General features: G+C 42.5%; 1 protein-coding gene across 2 annotated transcripts in view; it reads left to right on the forward strand.

Annotated features, from left to right (window-relative positions):
• Egfl6 (EGF like domain multiple 6) overlaps positions 1 to 24437 on the forward strand; it is a 63562-nt gene that overhangs the window by 10780 nt on the left and 28345 nt on the right. For both annotated transcript variants that reach the window (XM_051142058.1, XM_051142057.1), the window contains exons 2-4: positions 9831 to 9943; positions 15573 to 15665; positions 21477 to 21596. In XM_051142058.1, coding sequence (XP_050998015.1) covers positions 9831 to 9943; positions 15573 to 15665; positions 21477 to 21596 — 326 coding nt within the window. The remainder of the gene's footprint in view (positions 1 to 9830; positions 9944 to 15572; positions 15666 to 21476; positions 21597 to 24437) is intronic.

Genomic DNA, 24437 nt, shown 5'->3' on the forward strand with positions numbered 1-24437 from the left:
TGTGGTAGGCCATGTGGGTGCTGGGAACTGAGCCTGGGTCCTTTGCAAGAGCAGCAAGTGATCTTAACCACTGAGCCAACTCTCCAGCTCTAATTTTTTTTCTGTTTTTGAGACAGTGTCTCCCTGCCTAGCCCGGGTTGTCCTGAAACTTGCCCAACAAAGCTGAACTATTAAGCTGCATCTTTTGGTATCTTTTGTAGTGGGGAGGGAATCTTGATTTGTTCATAATATTTTGATGGACCAAGTATCAGCCATTAGCACTTTGGAGTATTTTATGAGTCATCAAAATGATGATACAGGACAAATTAATATACCTCGTATTTCTTGGGTTGCCTGTTATACCTGAAGTCAAGCATGTGAAAGCAATAAGGCTTGAGAAGCCTGTTTTGGGTTTTAGATTTTTTTTCCTGGAGAGCTTTAAAAATGTGCCAGCAGCATGCGAATCCCATCTTCTGGTAACTTTCTTCTACTAGTTAACCCCAAGCAGCATTATCGTATTTTTCGGACCATAAAGACACACTCCCGCCCCCAAAAGTGGGGGAAAGTTAGTGTGTACCTTATGGTCTGATTGCTGTCCATTGGGCATCAACAAAGAGATCACTTACCGATGTCTTCAGTGTGCCAGCTGAGGAATGTGTGCAGGGTTTTACTGCTCTAAAAACTGGGTGCGTCTTATGGTCTGAAAAATATGGTATTTCCAATCCAAACTAATTGACTGTGATTTAGACATAGAAGATAGGCTTGGCCACCTATACTAGAGACCCTGCACTGCTTTCTAATTAGGTGTTTAAAATATAACATATTTAAACAAATTTTTATCTGTTTTGTTTTACTTCATATCTAATCATTGCAAAAAATGGCTGGAGCTGATGGAACTGTAATGAGAGACAGAAAGGGAGCAAATCTGAAGCAGTGGGGAGGAGCTGGGAGCAGTAGAGAGAGGGGAAACTATAATCAGGATAGATTGTATAGCACAATAATATATTTTCTTTTGTTTGTTTGGTTTTGAGACAGGGTTTCCCTGTGTAGTCTTGGCTGTCCTAGACTCAGTTGGTAGACCGCGCTGACCTGGAACTCACAGAGATCCGCCTGCCTATGCCTCCACCTCCCCAAGTGCTGGGATTACAGGCATGTGTCACTGTGCCCAACTGAAAAGAATCTATTTTCAATAAAAGAAAAAGAGAAGGGAAAATAAATTTTTTTAAAAAGTTAGGCCAATTGAATTCAGCATAATTTATTTAACCAAGGATCTATCAACACACAGAACCTAGAGAGGTTCACAGAACTGTCTGAACCTGTGGGAAGATGCTGTTCACAGCTCAGTGGTTAGCGTTCCAGCATCTGCCTTAGCTGAGCCCTGCAGGAGGAGGAAGTGTGGTTTGATCCATGGTAGTCAGTTGCCTGAAGCTTAGCTGCTGTGAATGACTCAGACTCAATTGCCTGTGAAAATAAATGTACTGTGGGTAAAAGTTTGTTTTTCCACTGAGGTTACAGTTATCTGTGTAAAAATTCAGTCAACTTGTCAGGGACACTGGAGAAATGTGGGGAAAGCAAACCAGGCTGGTGGGAAAATATGAAAAGAGGCTTGCCTGGAAAAGAAAAGCTGTTTGTGGCTACAGTTTTTTTACACTTTTTGATTCTTTGCCTATGCTGACAAGCATGTATGTAGCTCTGATCCTTAGTTGATTTACAACTCTTCTGTAGTCTTCCTGCCCAATTATTGATTCCATTCTTCTAAATTCCAAAGTTTCTTTGGAAACAGGGTGACCTAGGAGGTGGAAAGTTATTGGAGGAAGTGCACCACTGGGGGAGGGGGAGCCTCAACTTGCCTCTAGCTAAATCTCTTTTCATCCGTGTGGTTGAGGATGTGATCACTTGCATTCCTGATGCACTGCCACCATGGACTCACACCCCACAACTGTAAACCCAAATAAATGTTTTTTTCCTTAAGAAAAAAGAAAAGAAAAGAAAGCCTGGTGTGGTGGTGCATGCCTTTAATCCCCTTCCCACTTCACCAGGCTAACTAAATTCTGCCAACCATTCCATCCAGAAGACCTATCACCCACCCATCCTAATGAACTACTTCCTATACATTCCCCTGGCTCCTGAGAACTCTCCCTCCTGGTATAGCTCTTGCACTAGGGCACAATTACTTATTTCCTTGTTCATTTTTACCACTAGGCTCTAATTCTTTGTTCTTGTATACCCTTAATAATCAGTGAGTAGTACAATGCCTGATATATTGGGGGGAAATGGGCAGATGGGAAGCATGGTATGACTTCTCCTGGGGAGTCTATTCATTCCCAGATAAAGAGGGCAGTGACAAAATAAAGAAGCAATTCCAACTCCAGCATGGTGAACCAGTGAGTTCATCAGAGGCACTGACAAGAACATGAGTGACTCAGTCAGCTACATCACCAGAAGGCCCACCTTAGCATGACCAATGACTCACAAAAGCTGTTACTTTCAGGCAGCTCCACTAAACAGTCTCCTCTCTTTCAGAAATTGTTAACTGCTTAATAGAACCTCTTGAGTCTCCTTATGCCCACCCCTTCCCTTCAACCTTGAAGAAACAACTGCAGAAGAGATGGATGATTGATATGGTGAAAATATGCTCTGGGTAGTAACACCAACAATATCACCTTCTTTGGCCTTTGTTTCTTTATCTCTCTCTTTCTCTTTTTTTCTGAGACAAGATTTCCACTTGCCTCTGCCTCCCTAAGTGCTGGGATTATAGGCGCTCACCACCACGCCCGGCTTGGCCTTTGGTTTTTTGGTTTTTTTGTTTGGTTGGTTGGTTTGTTTTGTTTTGTTTGTATAAAATGATAGGTTGGAATTAGATGATATATAAGGTCACTTTCTCTAACATAAACATCTATAAATGTCCCATTATAATGAAAACTGACTTCTACAAGCAAACAAAACTAAGTTATATGGAAATTGTGGCAGCTGGAAGAACGTGCCTTGAAGACTTCCTACTGCACAAACATAGGTGACACAGGATTCCAATGACTGTCGGGAATCTGTCATCACATTCAAGCAAGGCCACAACTTCCCTTCATGAAGGTGGGGCTCCTATGGTGGACATTTTGGTGGGAACCATGGCTCTCTTCTAAAACTCAACACATCTAATAATCTCACAAGGCGAATAGGCCATGTGGCTCAAAGTCGTTTACTTATCATAAACACCATGAGATACTTAATTTTTCTTATGCACATTTCAGTAATGAGATAATGGAGGTATAGGAAGGTGAAGTAACTTCTGGAGGTCACAGAGTCAATATAACAACAGCCCAGGATGGAAGCCACGATCCAAGTGATCAAGTTAATTAGCCTTTCACCATTCAGCTGTGAGAATGCCTGACAGAACCAGCTTAAGGGAGGAAAGATTTATTGATGTGGGCTCATGCTTGAATGGGACACAGTCCATTGTGGGGAAGGTATAATGGTTGCCTCTGTTCGTGGTAGTAGGAGTGTGTTGCAGAGCTGGACCACAAAGTAGAGAGCTAGGTGGGGCCCTAATCCTTGATGCCTTTCCCATAGTGTCTCGCTTCCTCAAGCAAGGATCTACCTCCTAAATGTTATACAACTTCCCAAAACAGTGCCACTAACTTGGAACCAAGTGTTCAGACATCCAAGCCTATGTGGGTGGCACAGTTCATAGTCAATCCATCATAACAGTTATCCTTTGAGGATTGCCTCGATTTTTCTCAAACTTCCTTCCTCTTCCCTGGCCTACCTCTTATGTGCTATTTCCTCTGCCCTAAGTCTTCATCTCTTCCTACCTTATCTATCCTCCCTCAGCTTCGGCAAGGTCTACCTACCTGTATTTCCCAACCAAGTCATCCTTCCTAGACACTGGACCCAAATATCCAACTTTCTGCTCAACATTTTCTCTAAGTTCTCTGTTTAATAAGCCTTCAAAATCTTACAACTCATTATTTCTCCTGCTCCCTAGCATAGCCCTCCACCTATATTCCTCATTCCGGAAATATGGTGCTGCGATCCTCCAGATGGGGCATACCTCTCACACTCTATACACAACTCGGGAGAATAACAGGCCTGTGAAATCACACATCTGTTTTCTTTAGGGCCTTTAGAAACTAACCTGGTGCCTAAATCATTTGGGGACTCAATATAATAGTTGTGAAGTGAATAAATGGATGAATGGTTCTAATCAAAATTCCATCTACTCCTCCCTACCCCCTCCTCTGCTGCTCTACTCCAAGGAACCATTTGTCTTCTGAGCCAATTGATATTCTTTCCACCCTCCCTCTAGTACATTCTCCAGCTTGCTGTCATGAGAATGTTTTTCTAAAGGAAAATCAGGTAAACCAGATGTGTGTGTGTGTGTGTGTGTGTGTGTGTGTGTGTGTGTGTGTGTGCACGTGTGTGTGCATGCAGGTGCACATGTGTATGAGTAAGGGTCAGAAGTAACTGTTATTCTCCACCTTTGGGGGGGGGATTCAAAACAGGATTTCTCTGTGTAGCCATGGCTGTACTGGACTCATTTTTGTAGACCAGACTGGCTTTAAACTCACAGTGATCCACCTGCCTCTGTCTCCTGAGTGTTGGCATTAGAGGCATGCGCCATCAAGCCTGGCTCATCTTAATTTTTGAGACCAGGTCTCTCACTAAACTTGAGAGTTCACCCATTCAGTTAGACTAACTGGGTCATCTAGCTCCAGACTCATCTGTCTCTGCCTGCTAGTTCTGGGATTATTACTGCTCTTGATTTTTTTTAAATGAAGGTACTGGGGATCCTAATTCAGGTCCTCATGTTTGCACAGCACACACTTTACCAACTTGCCACCTTCCTAGACCCTCCTTTTATGTTTTGTTTGTTTGTTGTTGTTCTGGGTCTTGGTTTTAGAAAGTGTTTCCTAAATCCCAGTGTCTTCATTAGGGTTACTATTGCTGTGATGAAACATCATGACCAAAAGCAACTTGGCAAGGAAAGGGTTTATTTCACTCACAGCTCCACATAGTAGTTTATCATCAAAAGCAGTGAGGGTAGGAAGTCAATCAGGGCAGGAACTTAGATGCAGGGACTGATGCAGAGGCCATGGAGGGGTGCTACAACTTGCTCATCATGGCTTTCTTAGCCTTGATTTCTTATAAAACCCAACAATAGTATCACCCACAATGGACTGGGCCCTCCCACATCAATAACTACTAAGAAAATGCCCTACTTTACATGGATCTTCTGGAGGCATTATCTCAATTGAGGTTCCCTCTTTTCAGATGACTCTAACTTGTGTCAAGCTGACATGAAACTAGCCCACCCATCCAGATTGGCCTTGAATCCACTATGTAGCTAAAGATGGTCTTGACTCCTGATCTTCCTGCCTCCACCTCCCAAGTGCTGAGATCAGAAGCATGTATTACCACACCTGGCTAAAAGAAAATCTTATCAAATAACCCTCTTGCTTAGCTTCACTTCTGTGCTGTTGCCCTTAGGACATAAAATCTCAGAGTCCTAACTGGATTACAAAATCTCTGTGATGTCACCCCTTGTCTGCCATTACTACCTACTCTTTCTACACCAACCCACTCCCCTTTCTCTCTGCTTGTGCCAATCTTCTGGGTTATGAAAGGATAAACATAGCTTTCTTATCTCTTAGTCTGCATTCATTTCATTCCCACTACCCTCAGTCTTCTTCTATCACTCCATGTGGCTGACTTCTGTCCATATTAGTCTTAGTTCAGAAAACTATAAAGCCAAGAAAAAAATGATAGAACAATTGCATTCAGGCAAGGGTTCTCTTCCAAGTGTGAACTTCTCAAGTGAGCTAGTCCTCTTGCCTCTTCTTATAAGGACACTAATACCACTTATGAGAGCTCAATCCTTATTATCTTATTGCCTCCCATTGCCCCACATCCAAATGATTCCACATTGGAATTAGGATTTCAATATAGCTGATATTCCAGAAATTCCACTCTTAGTTGTATAACCAAGAAATATGAAACTTATATACCAATGCTCATAGCAACATATTTCATAATAGCTAAGGGTGAAAAGAAATCTCAAATGTCCATCAGTTGATGGGTGGGTAAACAATGTGTGGTACGTACATTCATACAATGAAGTATCATTTAGCAATAAAAAGGAATAAAGGATCAGGCTTGGTGTGGCACACCTGTAATCCCAGCACTTGAGAGGCAGAGGCAGGCAGATCTCTGTGAGTTCAAGGTCAGCCTGGTCTACAAATCAAGTCCAGGACAGCCAAGACTACACAGAGAACCCCTGTTTCAAAAAATAAAGACAAAGAATTGGTATGTGCTAAAACCTGAAGTTAAAGAAGCTAGACACTCAAAGCTATGTATTGTATGTTTTTGTTTGTATGACACATCCAGAAAAGGCAAATTCAAAAATTTAAGGTAGATATATGGTACAAGGACATTACACTGATGTTCAAGGAAGGAATTAGAAATAACTGTTCCTTTTTGGGGGTGATGTAAATGTCTTGGAATTAATTACTAAGTGCATAACATAATGAGAATACTAAAACTCACTGACTGAAGCATGTACTTAAAATGTCAATTTTGTATTTTATGAGTCATATCTCAATTTCTTAGTGCTAAAATCAAAGGTATTTCAGGGCATCATCTATGAAATAGCATGTTTTTACTCCACATAGCTTATGTTCAGTGGTCTACAGTGTCCTCCTTGGTCAGTGCTAGTTATGTTGTGGGTCAACAGCAAAGTACTTACCATTGTAGAATTGTTAGGAAGATATAGACTTGATTATAGCACATAGTTGCAATATTTCTCAGTCAAAGTTCTTTTTCAGGACTAGGGCTATAGTTCAGTGGTGAGCAATAGCTTAGCATGCACTAACTAGACATTTGTGCAGTACCAAGTACCAAAAACATCCCTTCCTCAAAGCATATTAATGGGAGCTACCAGGGTGTTCTATACTATAATGCATCTCCTTGCTATAGGAAAAAAAGCAAAGGGTGTCTCTTTCTTGTCTCTCTGCTCCACCCAGGTCCCCAAGTAACAGCTTGGAACACAGAAAAACCTCATCAAATGTTTCACTTTAAAGTAATGGTACTTAATTGAAGATGGTTTTGCCTTGTGGGGATATTTGGCAAATGTCACTTTGGTTTTTAAAACAACACCTTGCTATATAACCTTACCCAGCTTGGAATTTGCTGTGTCTATCTCTCTGGCCTAAAACAATGATCCTCCAGTCCCTCCTGTAGAGTTCTAGGGTTATAAGTGTGCACTACCACACTCAGCTAACATGAGAAGTTTTTTTATTGTCACAGCTTGGGGGCTATGTGCTATAGGTAACTATAGACAGCAACCATAGATGCTACTAAACATCTTAGAGTGCCCAAGATAGTCCTGAAAAAAAAAAAAAAAAACAAAGGATCAACTAACCTAAAATATCAGTCATATAGGGGTTCAGAAACCTTTTCCAAGTAATTTAATGACTAGCTTATGAATTCCTATTAGAAATGAAAGGGAAGCTGTAGAGATGGCTCAGCAATTAAGAGCACTGGTAGAGCTACCAGAGGGATCCAGGTACAATTCCCAACACCCTCACGGCAGCTTGCAATTGTCTACAACTCCAATTCCAGATGATTCAATACCCTCGCACAGATATACATGCAGGCAAGACACCAATGCACATAAAATAAAAACGAATATTGACCCAGCTGCTGATGGAAACAGATGCAGACACCCACAGCCAAACATCAGACAGAGCCCAAGGAGTCCTGTAGAAGACTTGGGAGAACAATTCAGGGAGCTGGAGCGGTCAAGGACTCCACAAGAAGACCAAAAGAGTCAACTAACCTAGGCTCAAGGGGCCTCACTGAGACTGAAGCACCAACCAAAGAGCATGCATGAACTGGTCCTAGGCCCCCTGCACAGATTCAGCAGACATCTTCATGTGGGTCCCCCAGAAACTGGAGCAGGAGCTGTCTCTGACTCTGTTGTCTGCCTTTGGATCCCATTCCCCTAACTGGGCTGCCTTGTCTGGCCCCAGTGGAAGAGAATGCACTGAGTCCTGCAACTACTTAATGTGCCAAGGTGGGTTGGTACCCATGGGGGACCTCCCCCTTCTCTGAGGAGAAGGAGAGGGGCAAATAGAGGGGTGTGTGAGGGGGGATTGGGAGGAGGGGAGCTTCGATCAAGATGTAAAGTGAATAAATAAATTTTTAAATAATCCTGAAAAAAGGTTTTCTTCTAGAACTTTATTTTTTCTCTCATTTTGTGCTCTTGGTGAATGAGATGTCCCAAACTTCATTTTTTTTTTTTAATCTCTGAGAAATGAAGTTTGTAGGAAAGGCAGATCATATGAGAAACAGGCACGGTTGTTTAACTATCTTACTTGAATTAAGATACTACAGACTAGCATATATTCAAGCCTGTACCTGTATCCCTTATCTGTTAAAGAACTCAGCAAATGGTTTGACACTGTATTTCATATGCACCCCTCTGTAACAATGTATGTCTTTTCTGCTAGTCTGGTAGCAGTTCTATTCAACCCCAAGACATCAAGTAGGTAAACAGGCAAGGAGCTTCCTACCTGGGGGTGTTACTTGGAGTTCTTCCTGGGGGGCGGGGGCTCACTCTTCAGATCAGGGGTCTGCAAGCTACAACCCACAGACTAAGGTGGCCCCCAGGTTATACAACATCTGAGCCAAAGCCAGTTTTAACCTTTCAAATGGTTGATGATGGGATAAAATAATATGTTCAAGGATACGGATATAGTTCTGTTGAAAGGGTGCTCACTTGATACCCAGGAAGCTCAGAGTTTGAACCTCAGCAACATGTAAACTGGAAATGGTAATGCACAACTATAATCTCAGCACTAGGACCGAGGAAGCAGCAAGATGAGAAGTTCAAGGTCAGCCTTCTTTACGTGACAAGTTCAAGGACAGCCTGGAATACATGACAGACTTTGCTGACTGAGCTAGCTTCACAGCCCCAGAAATAAAATATGATTGGAGCAATCATACACACACACACACACACACACACACACACATCTGTTTGCTATTGCCTATGGCTGCTTTTGCACATAGACAGAAACCTATGGCCTGCAAAGCCTGAAATATTTACCCCGTAGTCCCTTTGAGAAAATGTTTGCAGGGGCTTCTTGCTCAATAGTCAAGATTGTTGCTCAATAGTTGAGAGTTTAGCAAATTGTGTTTCCAAAGGGCTGTTTTGAAGCACAGAAATTTAAATCCCCAGCACCTGGCTCTGCTTGGGGACAGACCTCCACTGTATGGTGTTGGAGTTTCCTCCTCTGTAACATGAGACGATTTGGCAGAATAGTCTCCCACTTTTTACTGTCCATAGTGTACAGTGATTTCAGGCTGCCCAATGACTCCCAGGTGGCCATGAAGTCAAAAATGCAGAGCTCTTGTGTGAGCCCAAACCACTCAGCCAGTGAGTCCCTGTCACAAAGTCAGAACTGAAAAGCCACTGGACCCATTCAGAACAGATTGGAGAAGTAGCATTCTCCCAGTTTCAAAGATGTTCATTTTTTAAAATCCCTTTAATCAACTCCACCTTTACAGAGTCTGCAACCAATTTCTTTACCCCTGGGCAAAAAGGGAATGGGCACAAGTAGAGGAGCGTTGGCAAGGGATGGAAGGCAGAGACTGCCAACCCTCCAGTTCAGGGTTTTTGGTTTTGGTTGATTGGTTGGTTAGTTTTGTGGGTTTCCCCCTGTGGAATCTAGCACTTACCTCAGGTCTGTGGAAATCACCCAGATACTTGACATCTTTCCTGTTGTTTCCATGGCAAGGAAGCGCCTCAGTGGCCCTCTGTGTTTTCTTGGTACTAACACATGGTTCTTTATCCACAGCCCAAGGGATTACAGGTTGCCAGCTCTAGCACGCCAGCCTGGGGTCTGTCACTATGGAACTAAGATGGCCTGCTGCTATGGCTGGAAAAGGAACAGCAAAGGAGTATGTGAAGGTAATTTTTGTAAAAATTCAGGCAACCCTGCAATTGGGTCAGAAAGCCTAGTTGTCAGTCTATGACATCATTGCCAATGTAGTCTCTGGGGTAAAGACACGGGTAATTACCAATACTCAAAGTTTTGGTCCCAGTGAAGTTTCTTCCCATCCAGAATGGTTGTCACTAGCACACTAGGCAGGAGTAATTTTAGGAGACTCTTTAGATTCATTTTTACTTCTATTACTATTTGAGCAAGTATAACTGTAGGTTGGTTTGGCTTTGGTTTGATTTAATCTGTATAAATTGAGATGGGCAAAACCAGGCCAATTAACTCCTTATTATGGTTTTTCTAACTGATTTCTAGTAACATACACATTTTAATTCTTATTCATAGGCTAATAGCCAAGTAGTCTCTGGCTACAAAGTAGAACAGGGACCGTTATACCTTATAGATGTGCCACTCCCATTTTTTCAATTCCTTTTTTTTTTTCATGTTTTTTTTTCAATTCCTTAAGAGCAGTTTCTAATAGCAAGAAATGCACACATGTGCAAAGGTGTTATTGTTCTTCAATTATTTTGTGGGGGTTACAGACTAAGGAAACAGAATTTTCCTTAGATGCTGTTTCTCTGGTCCTGTTTTAGGAGCTTATTGAGAAACATCTGATCATTTCCAGAGGATTTTTGAGAACTGAGATGAACATAGATCTCTGCCTTATATTGATTTTTAATGTGGTTTTCCATAGTGGCCCATATACGTGATAAAGAGCCATCAACCCTGCAGTTCTTCAAGGCAATTGGTTATCTTGCCTAAAATAGACAACTCACTATCCATCCCCAGTGACTCACTTCCTCCATTAAGGCCACACCTCCTAATCCCTCTCAAGTAGTGATACTCCTTGACACATCTACTTCAGTGTAGAAATCTGCTTTAACTGGCCCCAGCAGGTATCAGATCATGAGTTCCTTGTCTGTTAAATGGGGTAATGACATGCTTAAGTATTCCAGAAATGCATTAAAATGCTAGCTATTTTAGAAGTAACTATATAATCTCCTCATAGGCCTGTCCCTGACCCAACCCCCTCCATTCTAGCTGGTGCCAAATAGATAGATTAATAGCTGCTAGAGTAGTAAAGGTCATTATTTTTCAGTAAGATGGCCACTAGTAATTTCCCCATGCCCTCGTTAGTATCCACACAATTACCTACACTTATGCAAACACCCTGATTAAACTCAGTGGGCCTGTCTTAGTCATTGTTCTATTCCTATGAAGAGACACCATGACCATGGCAACTCTTATAAAAAGAAAGCATTTAATTGAGGCTTGCTTATAGTTTCAAAGGTTTGTCCATTATCATCATGGTAGAGAGCATGGCAGCACACAGGCAGACACGGTGCTGGAGAAGTAACTGAGAGTTCCACTGCAGGTCAGTAGGCAGCAGGAAGAGAGAGACATTGGGCCTGGCTTCCGCTTTTGAAACCTCACTGCCCACCCCTAGTGACACACTTCCTCCAACAAGGCCACACCTCCTAATTGCTCTTAAGTAGTGACACTCCTCAATTACCAAGCATCAAAATATGTGAGTCTATGGGGGCCGTGCTTATTCAAATCACCACAGGGTCTAAAAAGGCAGAGGATGTGAAAATAGGAGGAGGGCTTGCTGGGAAGAAAAGGGGATCCAGGAGGCATGGGGGGGAGATAGGAGGTATATTGGGAGCCAAATATGATGAAAATGTATTGTGTACATGCATAAAATTGTCAAAGAAAAAATAAAATACTTTAAAAGATCTAGATTGACTGAGGGCATGGCAGAACTTGATATCTGAAATCCATGGAACAATAGAAAACATGCGTAGTGTTTCCACACACTCCCTGTTATTCAAAACTTTCAGCCATCAGAGTTTCTTCTTAATGGCATGACAAGAATGTTGAGATGCTAAAAAAATAAAATAAAGATCATCATTGCCCATCTACTTAAAGGAAGACAGAGCATCACTCTGGGACCTGTGTCAATTAGAAGGGAAGATGGATGGATGTACCTCCACTGATCGAATGCTTGCTAAGCAAGCAGCAGTCCTCCAGACTAGACACATTATGATCAAAGCCATCATATGCTAGACTGATGCAGGCAACCTTGGAGAAGTTAGTACAGTTCACTAAGGCCCTGTTTCCTCTTCTGGAACATGGAAAGGGCAATACCCCTCAGAAGGCCCAGAGTGGAGGCACTAAAGTGTGTGCTTACTCCCTGTCACACAGAAAACAAAAGGCTTCATAAAATTACTATTGGCTCAGAAAGGACCAGTGACTCTTGTCACACTTCTGTCCTTCAAAGCACCAGGTGTTGGGAGCATTAAACATAGCTTTACCTAGACACAGCATTAATCATTCTTCTTTGAAGGCAGTCAGGTGGAAAGAGGTAAAACTCACCTGAGACATGTGACTTATAATTTCTTACAGTCTCACGAACCTCAACACTTACTACTGTAAAACTCAGTCAGACCCAGCATGCCACTGGTGAATAAATGAGAGTGAGCGTTGGCCTTTTGTGAGGGCCGTTCTTCAACGGGATCCGAGTAGTCTGGCCACAATATATGCAGCCAATCACAAGCTCACTGGTTTCATGGACGATATATCACAGGCACGACGGAATGTAAAGTAAGAGGTTAAAAGATCCTATGGGAGAGCTTAAGAAAAATGTTCAACATGCAGATGCTGTGAGCTAAAGGCGGTTAGCAATTCTGTTGCCTTTGTTGAATATTTTGGGTCGTAATGTGCAATGAACAACTTTTAGATCTAAAATTATGTACATATTTTATTGGATTTGTTTTTTTTTTCCCTCGGAGTTTTAGTAGCCTTAAACTCTCTATGTAGTTGAGGATAATCTTAAACTCCTCATCCTTCGGCTTGAGTGCTAGGACCACAGCCACTCACTGCCATGTCCAGTTTATGTAGTCCTGAGGACCAAACCCAGGACTTTTGGCATTCTAGGCAAGCACTCTCCTAACAGTGCCCCATCCCTAGCCCCTGCATGTTTCTTCTTGTCGATCAGGTCATATGTTCCTAGAAGCACAAAATAACAAGGATAGCCACTCCCCTCTTGTTGAGGTTCTTATTCCGAAACCAGAGTTCAGCCTATGCAGTAAGAAAAACACACATCGACCTGCCCCAACAAGCAATACCAAAGTCTGGCTGGGAGGCCCCAGTCCACGGATGTCTTCTCTTCCATCAACTGTTCATTCTTTGTTTCTCTCAATGACCTGCACCCATGTACACTGGACCCCTGCCACCAGTCCTTGCCTCTGCCCCTGTCTACATCTTCCCTCAGCAGTGAAGTCTGATCAAGCCTGTATGATTAATCTCAAAATATATGTCCCTCTAGGGCCATGGAATGAAGTGATGTCCAAGGATGAAAAACTACAGATGGAGGAGTTTGAGGGAAAACTGAGAGTGAGCGTTTGAGTTTGTACAAAGTGTGTCTCAGCCTCTGGCTGCTTTAGACACAAACTGAACTTCCCTTTGCTGGATTGGCTGTTCTGGCCATAGATCTAAGTCGCTGTAAATTAAAAACATCTTTCTGAAGCTTTGACCTTAGAGCAAGGATGTTATTCAATATTTCTCCTGTGTGCTATCTGGCATTCACCCTGGGCTTTCCTGTCTGGATCACATTGGAAATCAGCTTCCAGGGAGCAATCACAGCTCTTCGGGACTTACAAAACTATCAAAGATTGATTTTGTCTAACTTCTGAACTTAGAGCTGCATTACCAAGTCCGTGTTCATAACAACAGAGACACTGAGAATTACATTCCATCTCTTTCGTCTCCAGAAGGGAAAATGTTTGCTGGGAACGCTTTTGTTCCTCTCCTTCCCTTCTTAGTTATGACTTGTTCAGAACCACAATGTTTCCCTGTTGCAATTTCTATGTCTATTGCTTTATTCGCTATTGGAAATCATATGTGTTCTGAGCACGTTGGTGCACACTTCTAATCCCAGCACGAGAGAAGCAGAAGTAAGAGGCTCATGAGTTCAAGATCAGCTTAGGCTGCATAGTGAGACCCTGTCCCAAAACAAAAACAAAAGCAAGGTCTAGGAATGTAGCTCACTGGCAGACCATTTGACTAACATGCACAAGGCCCCCAGTCCATGCCTATCGCTGCAATATATTTGCATATATAGCCCATATTTGTGTGTGGCGTATATTTGCATGCGATGTGCCTATTCTCTCATATGTAGCGTATTCACAGCACTATATAAAATGTTGCAGGAGAAAAGGTGAATTTTAAGTAATTGTGTGAAGTCACTGAAAACACAGTAATATAAATTGTCTCGCTCATTTTGCTCATCTCCTTCCCGTGAGCCTGCTTCAAACTTGCCATCGTCTTCAATCATTTTTCCTTGCTCCCAATTCAGCTTACAGCATTCTAGCTTTCTTGGATTAGCCTACCATTTTGTTCACTGAAGAGAGATGTATTGAATACCTACTTCATGCCATGTATTAGGATACAAACATCAATAGCAGAGAAACAAACCCTGCCTGTGTTATGCTTCTATGGTCTCCATCATCATTAAGCTTCAAGTGCTCATCAGAGTAAGCTATTCAAATTTAACGATAGGAAAAAAAAACAAACAAACAAAAACAAAAACCAAACACTAAAAAGATCTTTCTCATACCAAAGAAAAATAGTCATGCTGGGACAAAAGCTCAGCCAGTGAAGTGCTTGTCGCAAAGGCATGAGGAGCTAAATTCTATCCACAGAACCCATGCTAATAACGAAATAAATAAGCCCGGTGTGCTTGAGCATATTCATGATCCTGGCCCTGGAGAGGCAGAGTCAGGTGATCCCTGAGACTCACTGGCCAGCCTTAATCTGTGATCCTTAAAGCCAGTGGGGGACTCTGTCTCAGAAAACAAGATGGGGGGTGGGCAGCAAGATGACTCATTGGATAAAAGCCCTAGAGGCCAAGTCTGATGACTCAGGTTTGATCCCCAGGGCCTACATGGTAGTAAAAGGGAACCAATTGCTGCAAGTTGTCCTCTGACCTCCACGTGTCTGCCATGGCACATGCATTCCCCGCCCCCCAATACAAATAAATACATGTTTAAAAATAAACAAATAAATACCACGCGAAGAATCACACAAAATGCCCTCTGGCTTTCACCTTAGAGTGCATTTGTGTGCATTCACATTCACACACATGGGAACACGCAACACACAGCAAAAAGAAAGAAAAATAGAGACATACTTAAGAGATGAGAAGAGACAAGTGACAGAAAGAAATGGAGGGACCTTGGAACGTATGTTACTCTGATGTGTCTTCCTCTCAAATTCTCTCCTTTCTTTGTTAATATTTTGGGTTGACATGCAGAAGTTGTTGTCTGCGTGGTCTGGAGGCTCACAATGCTGAAGGCATGGCCATGCCCAAGCAAATGAGTACAATATATTGTCATTCACTGATTTGTGGGTGGGAGGGCTGGTTTGGTTTACAAGGCAATCCCTGCCCAGTGTTGGAAAAAGTGAAAGCGGAGTAGCAAGGAGACAAATTCTCAGTCCACTCCCAAAGGGGTCTCTGCCATGTATGTAGAAGGCAATCCGCCTGTGTGCATTGTCAGCATGTCAGCTATATCATCAGGCTCTCCTTCTCTTTTACAGCTCTGTGTGAGCCCAGATGCAAGTTTGGTGAGTGTGTGGGACCAAATAAATGTAGATGCTATCCAGGATACACCGGGAAGACCTGCAGTCAAGGTCAGTACAACACCAGGATCCTGGGACAAACTCCCTTACAGCAGGGTCAGGGAAGAAAGAAACAAGGGTTTCTTACCAGTTGGCAGTCAAACCTTGAATGCTGTTTAAGGATGAGAGCTTTCAGCCAACCTCTACTTGATAAATGTGACGCTTCTGATCTTTTTTCAAATTGCCCAATAAAAAGCCTTATTAAAATAATTACTGTTTTAAGATTATCTCAATAATATACATTCTTTATTTTAAAAAACAGCAACAAATAAGAATATAAAAATAAAAAAGAATGGGTCATTGACATAACTTACTTGGTATCGTGTTTGCCCAGCATGCACAAAGTCCTGGGTTCAATCCCTAGCATTGCATAAACCAAGCATGATAACACACACCTGTAGCCCTAGCACTTGAGAGGTGGAGACAGGAGGATCAAAAAAATTCAAGGTCATCCTTGGCTACATACAACTTTCTAAAGCAGCCTGCGATACATGAGACCCAATCTCAAATGGAGGAAGGGCTTCAGGGAGAGGCTCCATCCCTTACCCTTATTAGAAACATAGTTAACAGTTTGCTCTAGATCAGTGGTTCTCAATCTGTGGGTCAAGATCTCTTTGGAGGGGGGGTGCTAATGACTTTTTCATGGGGGTCAAATATCAAATATCCTGCATATCAGATATTTACATTATGATTCATAACAGTAGCAAAGTTACAGCTATGAAGTAGCAATGAAAATAATTTTATGGTTGGGGGGTCACCACATCATGATGAACTGTATTAAAGAGTCACAGTATTAGGAAGATTGAGAACCACTGCCCTAGCTCTTCAGAGCCCTTTTTCATGGCCCTAGGCACATCAGTATGGGTATCCTTACCTGTCAATATGCATAGAGCTCACATTCCTTAAGGCCATGTCTCAGTCCTTAGTGTGAACATGTTTATCATTTATGAGTCAGATACTTTCTTACCATCACCACTTCCATTCTCTCCAATCCCTTGTCACTGAAAACAATACTGAACCAAGCATTCTTCTCGTATCCATTCACAGACATTTCCTATGGAGTGATTTTTGGTGAGATAAATATCTAAAAATGGAATTGTTGAATAGTGTGCATAGTTTTACCCAACATATACATTTCTGAGAGGTTTTGATTTTGTTTTTGAGATAGGGTCTTCCTATATAGCTCTAGCTGTCCTAGATGTCACCATGTAAAACAGGATGGATGGCCATGAACTCACAGAGATCAGCATGCTTCTGCCTCCTGCGTAGCGGGATACAAGGTGTGTGACATCACATTGATCTGTTTTGCTTTGAGATACTCTCATATATCCCAGATATTTTATGTAGCCCAAGATGGACCTTGAACTTCTCATCCTTCTGCCACCACCTCCCAATTGTTTGAATTACATGTATGGGCTACCACACCCAATGTATGTGGTGCTGGGGTGGGAGGGTTCCAAGACTTTATGTGCCAGACAAGTGCTTTACCAACTGAGCTATGTCTCCTGCCCAACGACACATGTATTTCAAAAGACAATTTATGCCATTTATCTTAGGCTATTTTCTAATGACAATTAAGAATTTATTTAATATCTAGAGCATTGACCATGTATGGTGGCACATGATTACATTCCCAACACAATCAGGATTTTGATGCCCACCTCCATTATGTGCTAAAGAACAGCCTGGGCTACCTGAGACTCTGCCTTTTCTTTGTTTGTTTGTTTCTTTCTTTTCTTTTCTTTTCTTTCTTTCTTTCTTTTCTTTATTTTCTTTCTTTCTTTCTTTCTTTCTTTCTTTTTCTTTTTTTTACAGTTTCTTCTCTGTGTGGCCTTGGCTGTTCTGGAACTCACTCTGTAGTCCAGGCTGGCCTTTAACTCACAGAGATCTGCCTGCCTCCACCTCTCTGAGTGCTGGTATTACCGGCGTGTGCCACACACCTGGCAAGACTCTGTCTTAAAACAAACAAGAAAAGTCTAGAATAGCTCTATCCTACAGAAAGAGGGTTGTCAGATAATATGTAAGTGAGAACTATAATATGTTTATATAGTAATATTGTCTGGGATGTGTACATGCCAAAACATACTAGTTACTCTCCTAAATTTTAAACTTGACTGGGAATCTTTTGTTTTTAGTTGCCAAACTCAGGAACCATACCCATGGGACATCTGGCACTGTTGAAAGACATTTGAAGGAGGTGCTGTTGGCATCTACTGGCTAAACACTTGTCTTAGTTTGAGTTTGATTGCTATGTAGAGACATCATGACTACAGCAACTCTTATAAAGGAAACCATTTAACTGGGGCTGGCTTCCAGTTCAGAGCTTTAGTTCACTATCATGGCAGGAAGCATGACAGCACACAGGCAGACATGGTGCTGAAGAGGTAGCTGAGAGGTCTGCAGCCAGATCAGCAGGCAGCAGGAAGAGTGAGACTGGGCCTGGCTTGAGCATGTAAAACCCCAGAGCTCACCCCAGGGGCACACTTCCTCCAACAAGGGCCCACCTACTCCAACAAAGACACACCTCATAACACTGCCACTTCCTAATGACCAAACATTCAAATATACGAGCATATGAGGGCCATTCCTATTCAAATCACTACAGCACTTACAGTGCCCAGAATTGCCCTGTACCAACAAAAATAGTTTGGTCCAAATGGCAATAGATGCTGATGTTGAGACTAAGAATTATAGTGGACCAAAAAAAAAAAAAAAAACCACCTCAAATGCTGGAGCTGGAGATCAGTTGATAGGGTATTTTTCTAGCATCCACAACACCCTGAGTTTGATCCCCAGTGTGAAATAAACAGGGCATGATGGGAAATTGCTGCAATTCTACTACTTGGACAGCAGGAGCAGGAAGATTAATGACTCATCTTGGCTACATAGCAGGTTCCTGGGATACAACACTTCCTGTCCCAAAGCTAACAAACAAAAACACTTTGGTGGGGAAAAGGCCACCCTGGTCTTGGCTGTAGACTAGATGTTTCAACTATGGTGATTTTGTCATTCGGGGGATGTCTGGTGATACCTGGACACAGTTTGAGTTGTCACAGCTAGGGAAGGGGCTGCTACTGGTATCTACTGAACCAATCCCATCCCTTCTCCTGAACACCCCACAATATAGACCATCCTCTACACAGAAGAATGATCTGGACTCAAATGTCAAGAGAGGTCAAGCAACCATTGCATGATGAAAACCACACTAATTAAGAAAGTGCCCCCAGCCCTACCATAAGTTTGAGCACAACCAGCAAATCACATTTAACTTCTCTCATGAGAAATTTCTTGGGAGAAAGAAATGGCTCATCAGTCAAAAGTTTGGACCCTAGCACCCACACACAAAAATAGCTCAGCATAGTGAGATAAAGAACTGTGGTGTGGACTCGCTGGCCAGCCAGCCTAGCCTAACAGCTAAGCCGTCTCTTCCTGTCTCCAAGATCCTATGAATGGCACCTGGCCTCCTCATTCATACTTCATGCGCACAAGCCCACACAAACCTGCACATACAGCAAACACTGAGAACTGCAGGATCGTCAGTGAGCTCTCTTGTTAGGCATTTCTTACCAGGTGCTTTTTTTTTTTTTTTTTTTGGTAGATCCTTTCTGGAGCCCTTTGGACTAGAGCACCTACTTCTCATGCTAGTTCTCAAATTCCAGTGAAATATTAACTTTGAGAGAGTGGTCCAATTGTCTCAAGTTTTGAGGTTGGCTCTCTTCTCCCTACATCCTGCCTACTCCATGGCAGCCGGATCAAAGACCACTCATAGCAACAGGCCTCAGCTAATGGATTTTCCAAAACTCCTCTTTCTAAGACATGAGTGAGTCACCTCTGGCTGAAAGCCAAGTGATGGGATGGGTTTTCCATTATGTCCAGTCAACAAATTTCATTCCCCCTCCCTTAAAAGAGGAGTGTGGTTTGGGGCCAGTGATATGGTGTAGCCATAGGTGCTTGCGCACGCGCGCGCGCGTGCGCGCGCACACACACACACACACACACACACACACACGAGTGCACAAGCACGCTCATGTGCAAAATATAAGCTAATTAGAGTTTAAAAACAATAACATGGTTGGAGTGTGTGAAGGAGATGATAGAGTCAAGGGAACAGTCGATGGAGAAGGAAGCTTCAGGTGTTAAAAAAAATCTGCATACACAGAACTTTCCAAAGGCAGGAACAGCTATTGTTTGACTTCCAAGGGCACACCCAGCCTGCCGCCATTCACAACTGTCTTCTCCTCTGTGGAACTTTGTAGTTTTCCTCCTTTCTGTATCTTCCTTGGGGGAGTTTAGCCTAGAGTCTATCTCCACAATCAATTTCCACAGACAAGACAGACCCTTTTATCACAATACCTTTTAGCAATTTTTTTCTCCTGTATCTTTTTTTTTCCTTTTTGAGACAGGGTCTCATGTATGCCAGGCTAAGGATGACGTTGAATTCCTGATTTCCCACTGTATCCACTTCCTGAGGGCTGAGATTACAGACATGTACAATGTTTTGGCAGTAAGTGCTGAACTCAGGGCTTTGTGCATGCTAGGTGAGCACACCTCCAGCTGAGCTACACCTCCTATCCCCCACCTCCTTTGTCATTTTCTTTTTTAAAAAAGAATTTTTGTTTATTCTTAATGTTTAAGTTTTTACCAAAATATATTAAGAATTTCAGAAAGAAAGAAAAAAGACATGTTTGAACATACCAATTAACCATTACCATGGCTAGCATTAAAAGCTTTTCACCCCAGGCTTTTATTCCTTACACATTTCTGGTCTGTTGCTTATTCATTTAGGATTGATCGGTACACACAGCTTCATAATCACCCCGTGAACAGTGAACACCTTCACATGTCAGTAAATGTGCTTCAACCATCTGCCTGTCGAGGTTCTCTCTAGACTGGTGAGAGCGGAGATGATGGGCATTGGTCTGGAGCCACCCATAATCACAACAATGCTGCTGTCACAGGCTGTGGGGGATCAAACTCAGGCTGTCGGCCTTGTGCCACAAGTACTTTCATGTGCTGAGCCATCTTGCTGGCCCCTTATACATTTTTAATATATGTATACTCATATATGATGCTACTTAAATGAAGAGTTAGAAACACACAATTTGGGTATTTCTGCCTTTACTACTTCTCAAACAGCTCATGCCTCCGATCCTTAGCACTAGGGCAGATGAACCTGAGGACTGCCTCAAGTTCAAAGCCAGCCTGGGCTACAGTGTGAGGATAGATGGATAGACAGACAGACAGACAGATAGATAGACAAAAAGGAGAGAAAGGCATGTATTGAACATCACTCCATCTAGCACAGTATGTACGCTATGAATCTATTCATTTTATTCTACTCAATATCTATGAGAATCACCTTCTGTTGCCTATAGTTGTAGTTTCTTCTATTTAACTGCTACACAGCATACTCATTGCATACCCTTCTTACTGAGATGTGTTTGAGCCACTCCAACTAGCACATATGCTATGATGATCCCTTTAGTACATGTTTTATGTGTGCCTGATAAGAGAGGATCCTCCATATTTCTGTTAGGAATATTACCCATGACAAACTGCTAGCTCATAGGTAGGCCTGTTTCTAGCTTCAGTTTTCCAGAGTACCTGTACTAATTTCCATTTCCTCCAATGATGAGGGATTGTCCTATTTGCTCCACATCCTCACCAATCTTTCCAAGTGGAAAGACATTTGACAGTTTGAAAGGAGGTTAAGTGACACAGGGAAGGTGACTCTTTGTCCTTCCCAAAATTGACATCTAGTCTCTGCCACATGGATGTTTTCTGACTGGGTTAACTTTCCTTTCTTTTCTGACTGCCCTGCAGATGTGAATGAGTGTGGAGCCAAACCGCGGCCATGCCAGCACAGGTGTGTGAATACACACGGGAGCTACAAATGTTTCTGCCTCAGCGGCCACATGCTTCTACCAGATGCCACGTGTTCAAGTAAGTTTCATCAGCCACTCAATGCTGAAGGCTTGTCATCTTGTATTTGGTGCATAGAGAAAGACTTACTTGAGTAACTTTTTAAAACATATCTAGGGTTATCTGGAGTGATGCATACATTTAATCCCAGCATTCAGAAGGTAGAAGCAAGCAGAACTCTGTGAGTTTGAGGCCAGTTTCATCTATATAGTGAGTTCGAGGCCAGGCAGAACTACATAGTGAACCCCTTTCTCAAAAAACCAAAGAACACAAAACATATCTAGGGTTGAGGAGTTGGTAGAGTGCTTGCCTAGCTTGAAAAAAAAAAAGCCCTGGGTCTGAGCCACAGCACCACATAAACATACATGCTTGCAATGCCAGCATTCAGGAGGTAGAGGCAGGAGGACAAGACATTAATTTAAAGTCACACTGAGTTATAAATCAAGCTTGAAGTTAACATGGGGATATATGAGACTCTGCCTCAAAAATAAATAAATAAACAAATGTCTTCAACATCACCATAGTCTAAATATCTTTGAACACTTCCTTTTTAAAATTATAGTAAGATGTACATAACATAAAATTCACCATTTTAACCATTTGAAAGTGAGCAGAGCAATGAGCCACTACCTTCATAACATTCAGCCACCGCCACCACGATCAAGTCCCCGAACAAGTTCACCAACCCAAAAGAAAGCCCAACAAAGGAACAGGCAAGGTGGCCCGGTGGATAAAAGTACTTGCCATGCAAGCCTGGTGGCCTGAGTTTGATGCCTGGAACCCACCAAAAAAAAAAAAAAAAAAGCCTGACTCCCACTTGTAATTCTCAGCACTCTTACTTCAAGATTGGAGGTGGAGACGGGAGAATGGGGAGGAAATTCATGGCATACACAGTATGGCAATGAGTAACAAGACAGACCATGGCTCAACAAGGCAGAAGGCAAGAATCAACTTCTGAAGTTGTCCTCTAGCCTCCACATGTGTGCTGTGACACTCATGTGACCCCTCTCTCTCTCTCTCTCTCTCTCTCTCTCTCTCTCTCTCTCTCTCACACACACACACACACACACACACACACACACTATGTTAACAAAATTTAAAACATACTAAAAGAAAAAAAAAAAACCCTAACCATTAGCAGCCACTCCCTGTTGCCCTCAACAGCTACAAATCTACTTTCTGTCTCTATGGATTTGCTTCTTCTAGACATTCATTTTATAAATGGAAAAAAAAAAACGACTCACGGGGGGAAATCAATTACATATCTCTACTTATAAATGTGGAGACGAGTTGGATTTTATCATGAAGCCAGGCATGGTGAGCAAAGAGAGGTGATAAATTTCCACATCAATCCTGCCCACCAGCTCCCTTTCTCACGCCCCTTGCCGCACTCCCAGAGATTAGTGTGTCTCGTTGGAAAAGCGTTCTGACTCACATTCCTGAAAAGAAAAGCCCTTGTGTGATAATGAAACCCACATCCCATGGGAGGGTGGGAATCTCCATCCATTCACTCCTTGAGAGGAGAGGCTTTTTAAAAGTTTTATATTGAAGCTAAAAGGCAAACCCACCTTCCCTGTCTGCCTCCCCCCCCCTTCCCCTCCTCTCTTGTCGTATCATTTCCTTCTGTCCCATGGCCACCAGAAAACACACGCTTGTGCCCTCAGCCAGCTTTCTAGGGTTGCAGTTAGGCAGGTTCCCAGCCCATCCCAGGCTTTCCAAGGTCATGTAGTCTTGCCTCATAGCCCCTGGCTCCTTTGTCCTAGCCCTATATCACCAATTACTCAGATCCTCCCTTAACATACAAGCCTAAGAGATAGCACACACATTTTCAGTGTCTTCTTCCATTATCCTTGTTCTTATAAATTAAACAGAAACCCACATGAAACAACCTAAGAGCGTACTGAATTCCTGTACTGCACCCTTGTGACTACCACCAACTAGAACTTGGCCAGAACTTCCCTCTCCCTCTCTTAAGCCTCCCCAAAGGGGACTATTATCTAAGCTTCGGCAGTGATCACTTCAAACTTGGTAAAAAAAAGATCGATGCTAATGGATGGTTCTGAAACATTCCAGGAGAGCCCATTCAGTGCCAAAAGAGATATCATTCTTCATACGGAAAACCAGTTAATCTTAAATATTCAGTTTCAAAGATGATAGCTAGAGAGAAGAGAAATGAATGATATAATCATCAGTAAGTGTTAGTTTTCTTACGTTAGGTCTCTATTCCTGCATCCTCTTTCTTTATCTCTCGTCATTTAGAGCTTAAAGAATAGTCCTTGACCTCTTTCCTGGGTGCTGATTTATTTCCTCCTGGTCCATTTTGTGGAGGTGGATGAATGGAGTATGTTCATCAAAATCATGGTTGTGATTGCTGGTCTGGGAATATAAGAGGGTTTAAGGAGGCTGAGAGATGTCTCAGTAGGTAAAAGTGTTTGTCCTGCCAACATGAAGACCTGAGTTCAAATCCCTAAAGCCCTTGTAAAAACAAAACACATAGCACAAGGGGCTGTAATCCCAACACCACAACACTGTCGGAAGATGTGGGGCAGAGACAGAAGAATCCCTGGAGGTGTCCAGGCTAGCTAGCCTGGAGTACACAGTGGAAAAGCAAGAGACCTTATCTCAATCAACAGCATTGAAAAATGAGGCCTGACACCCACAGCTGTACACACACACACACACACACACCTGCCCTCACACACACACACACACACACACACCTGCCCTCACACACGTAAACACACACACAGAGACACATAAGCACATATGCTCACACTTGCATGATGGGTTGTTTTTTTTTTTTTAAGTCCCCACGTGTTTACAATCCATATATACTGGACTTCTGCTTAGTAAGTATATTTT

Source organism: Acomys russatus, chromosome X, assembly GCF_903995435.1.
Source record: "Acomys russatus chromosome X, mAcoRus1.1, whole genome shotgun sequence".
In the NCBI taxonomy this organism is placed as follows: Eukaryota; Metazoa; Chordata; class Mammalia; order Rodentia; family Muridae; genus Acomys; species Acomys russatus.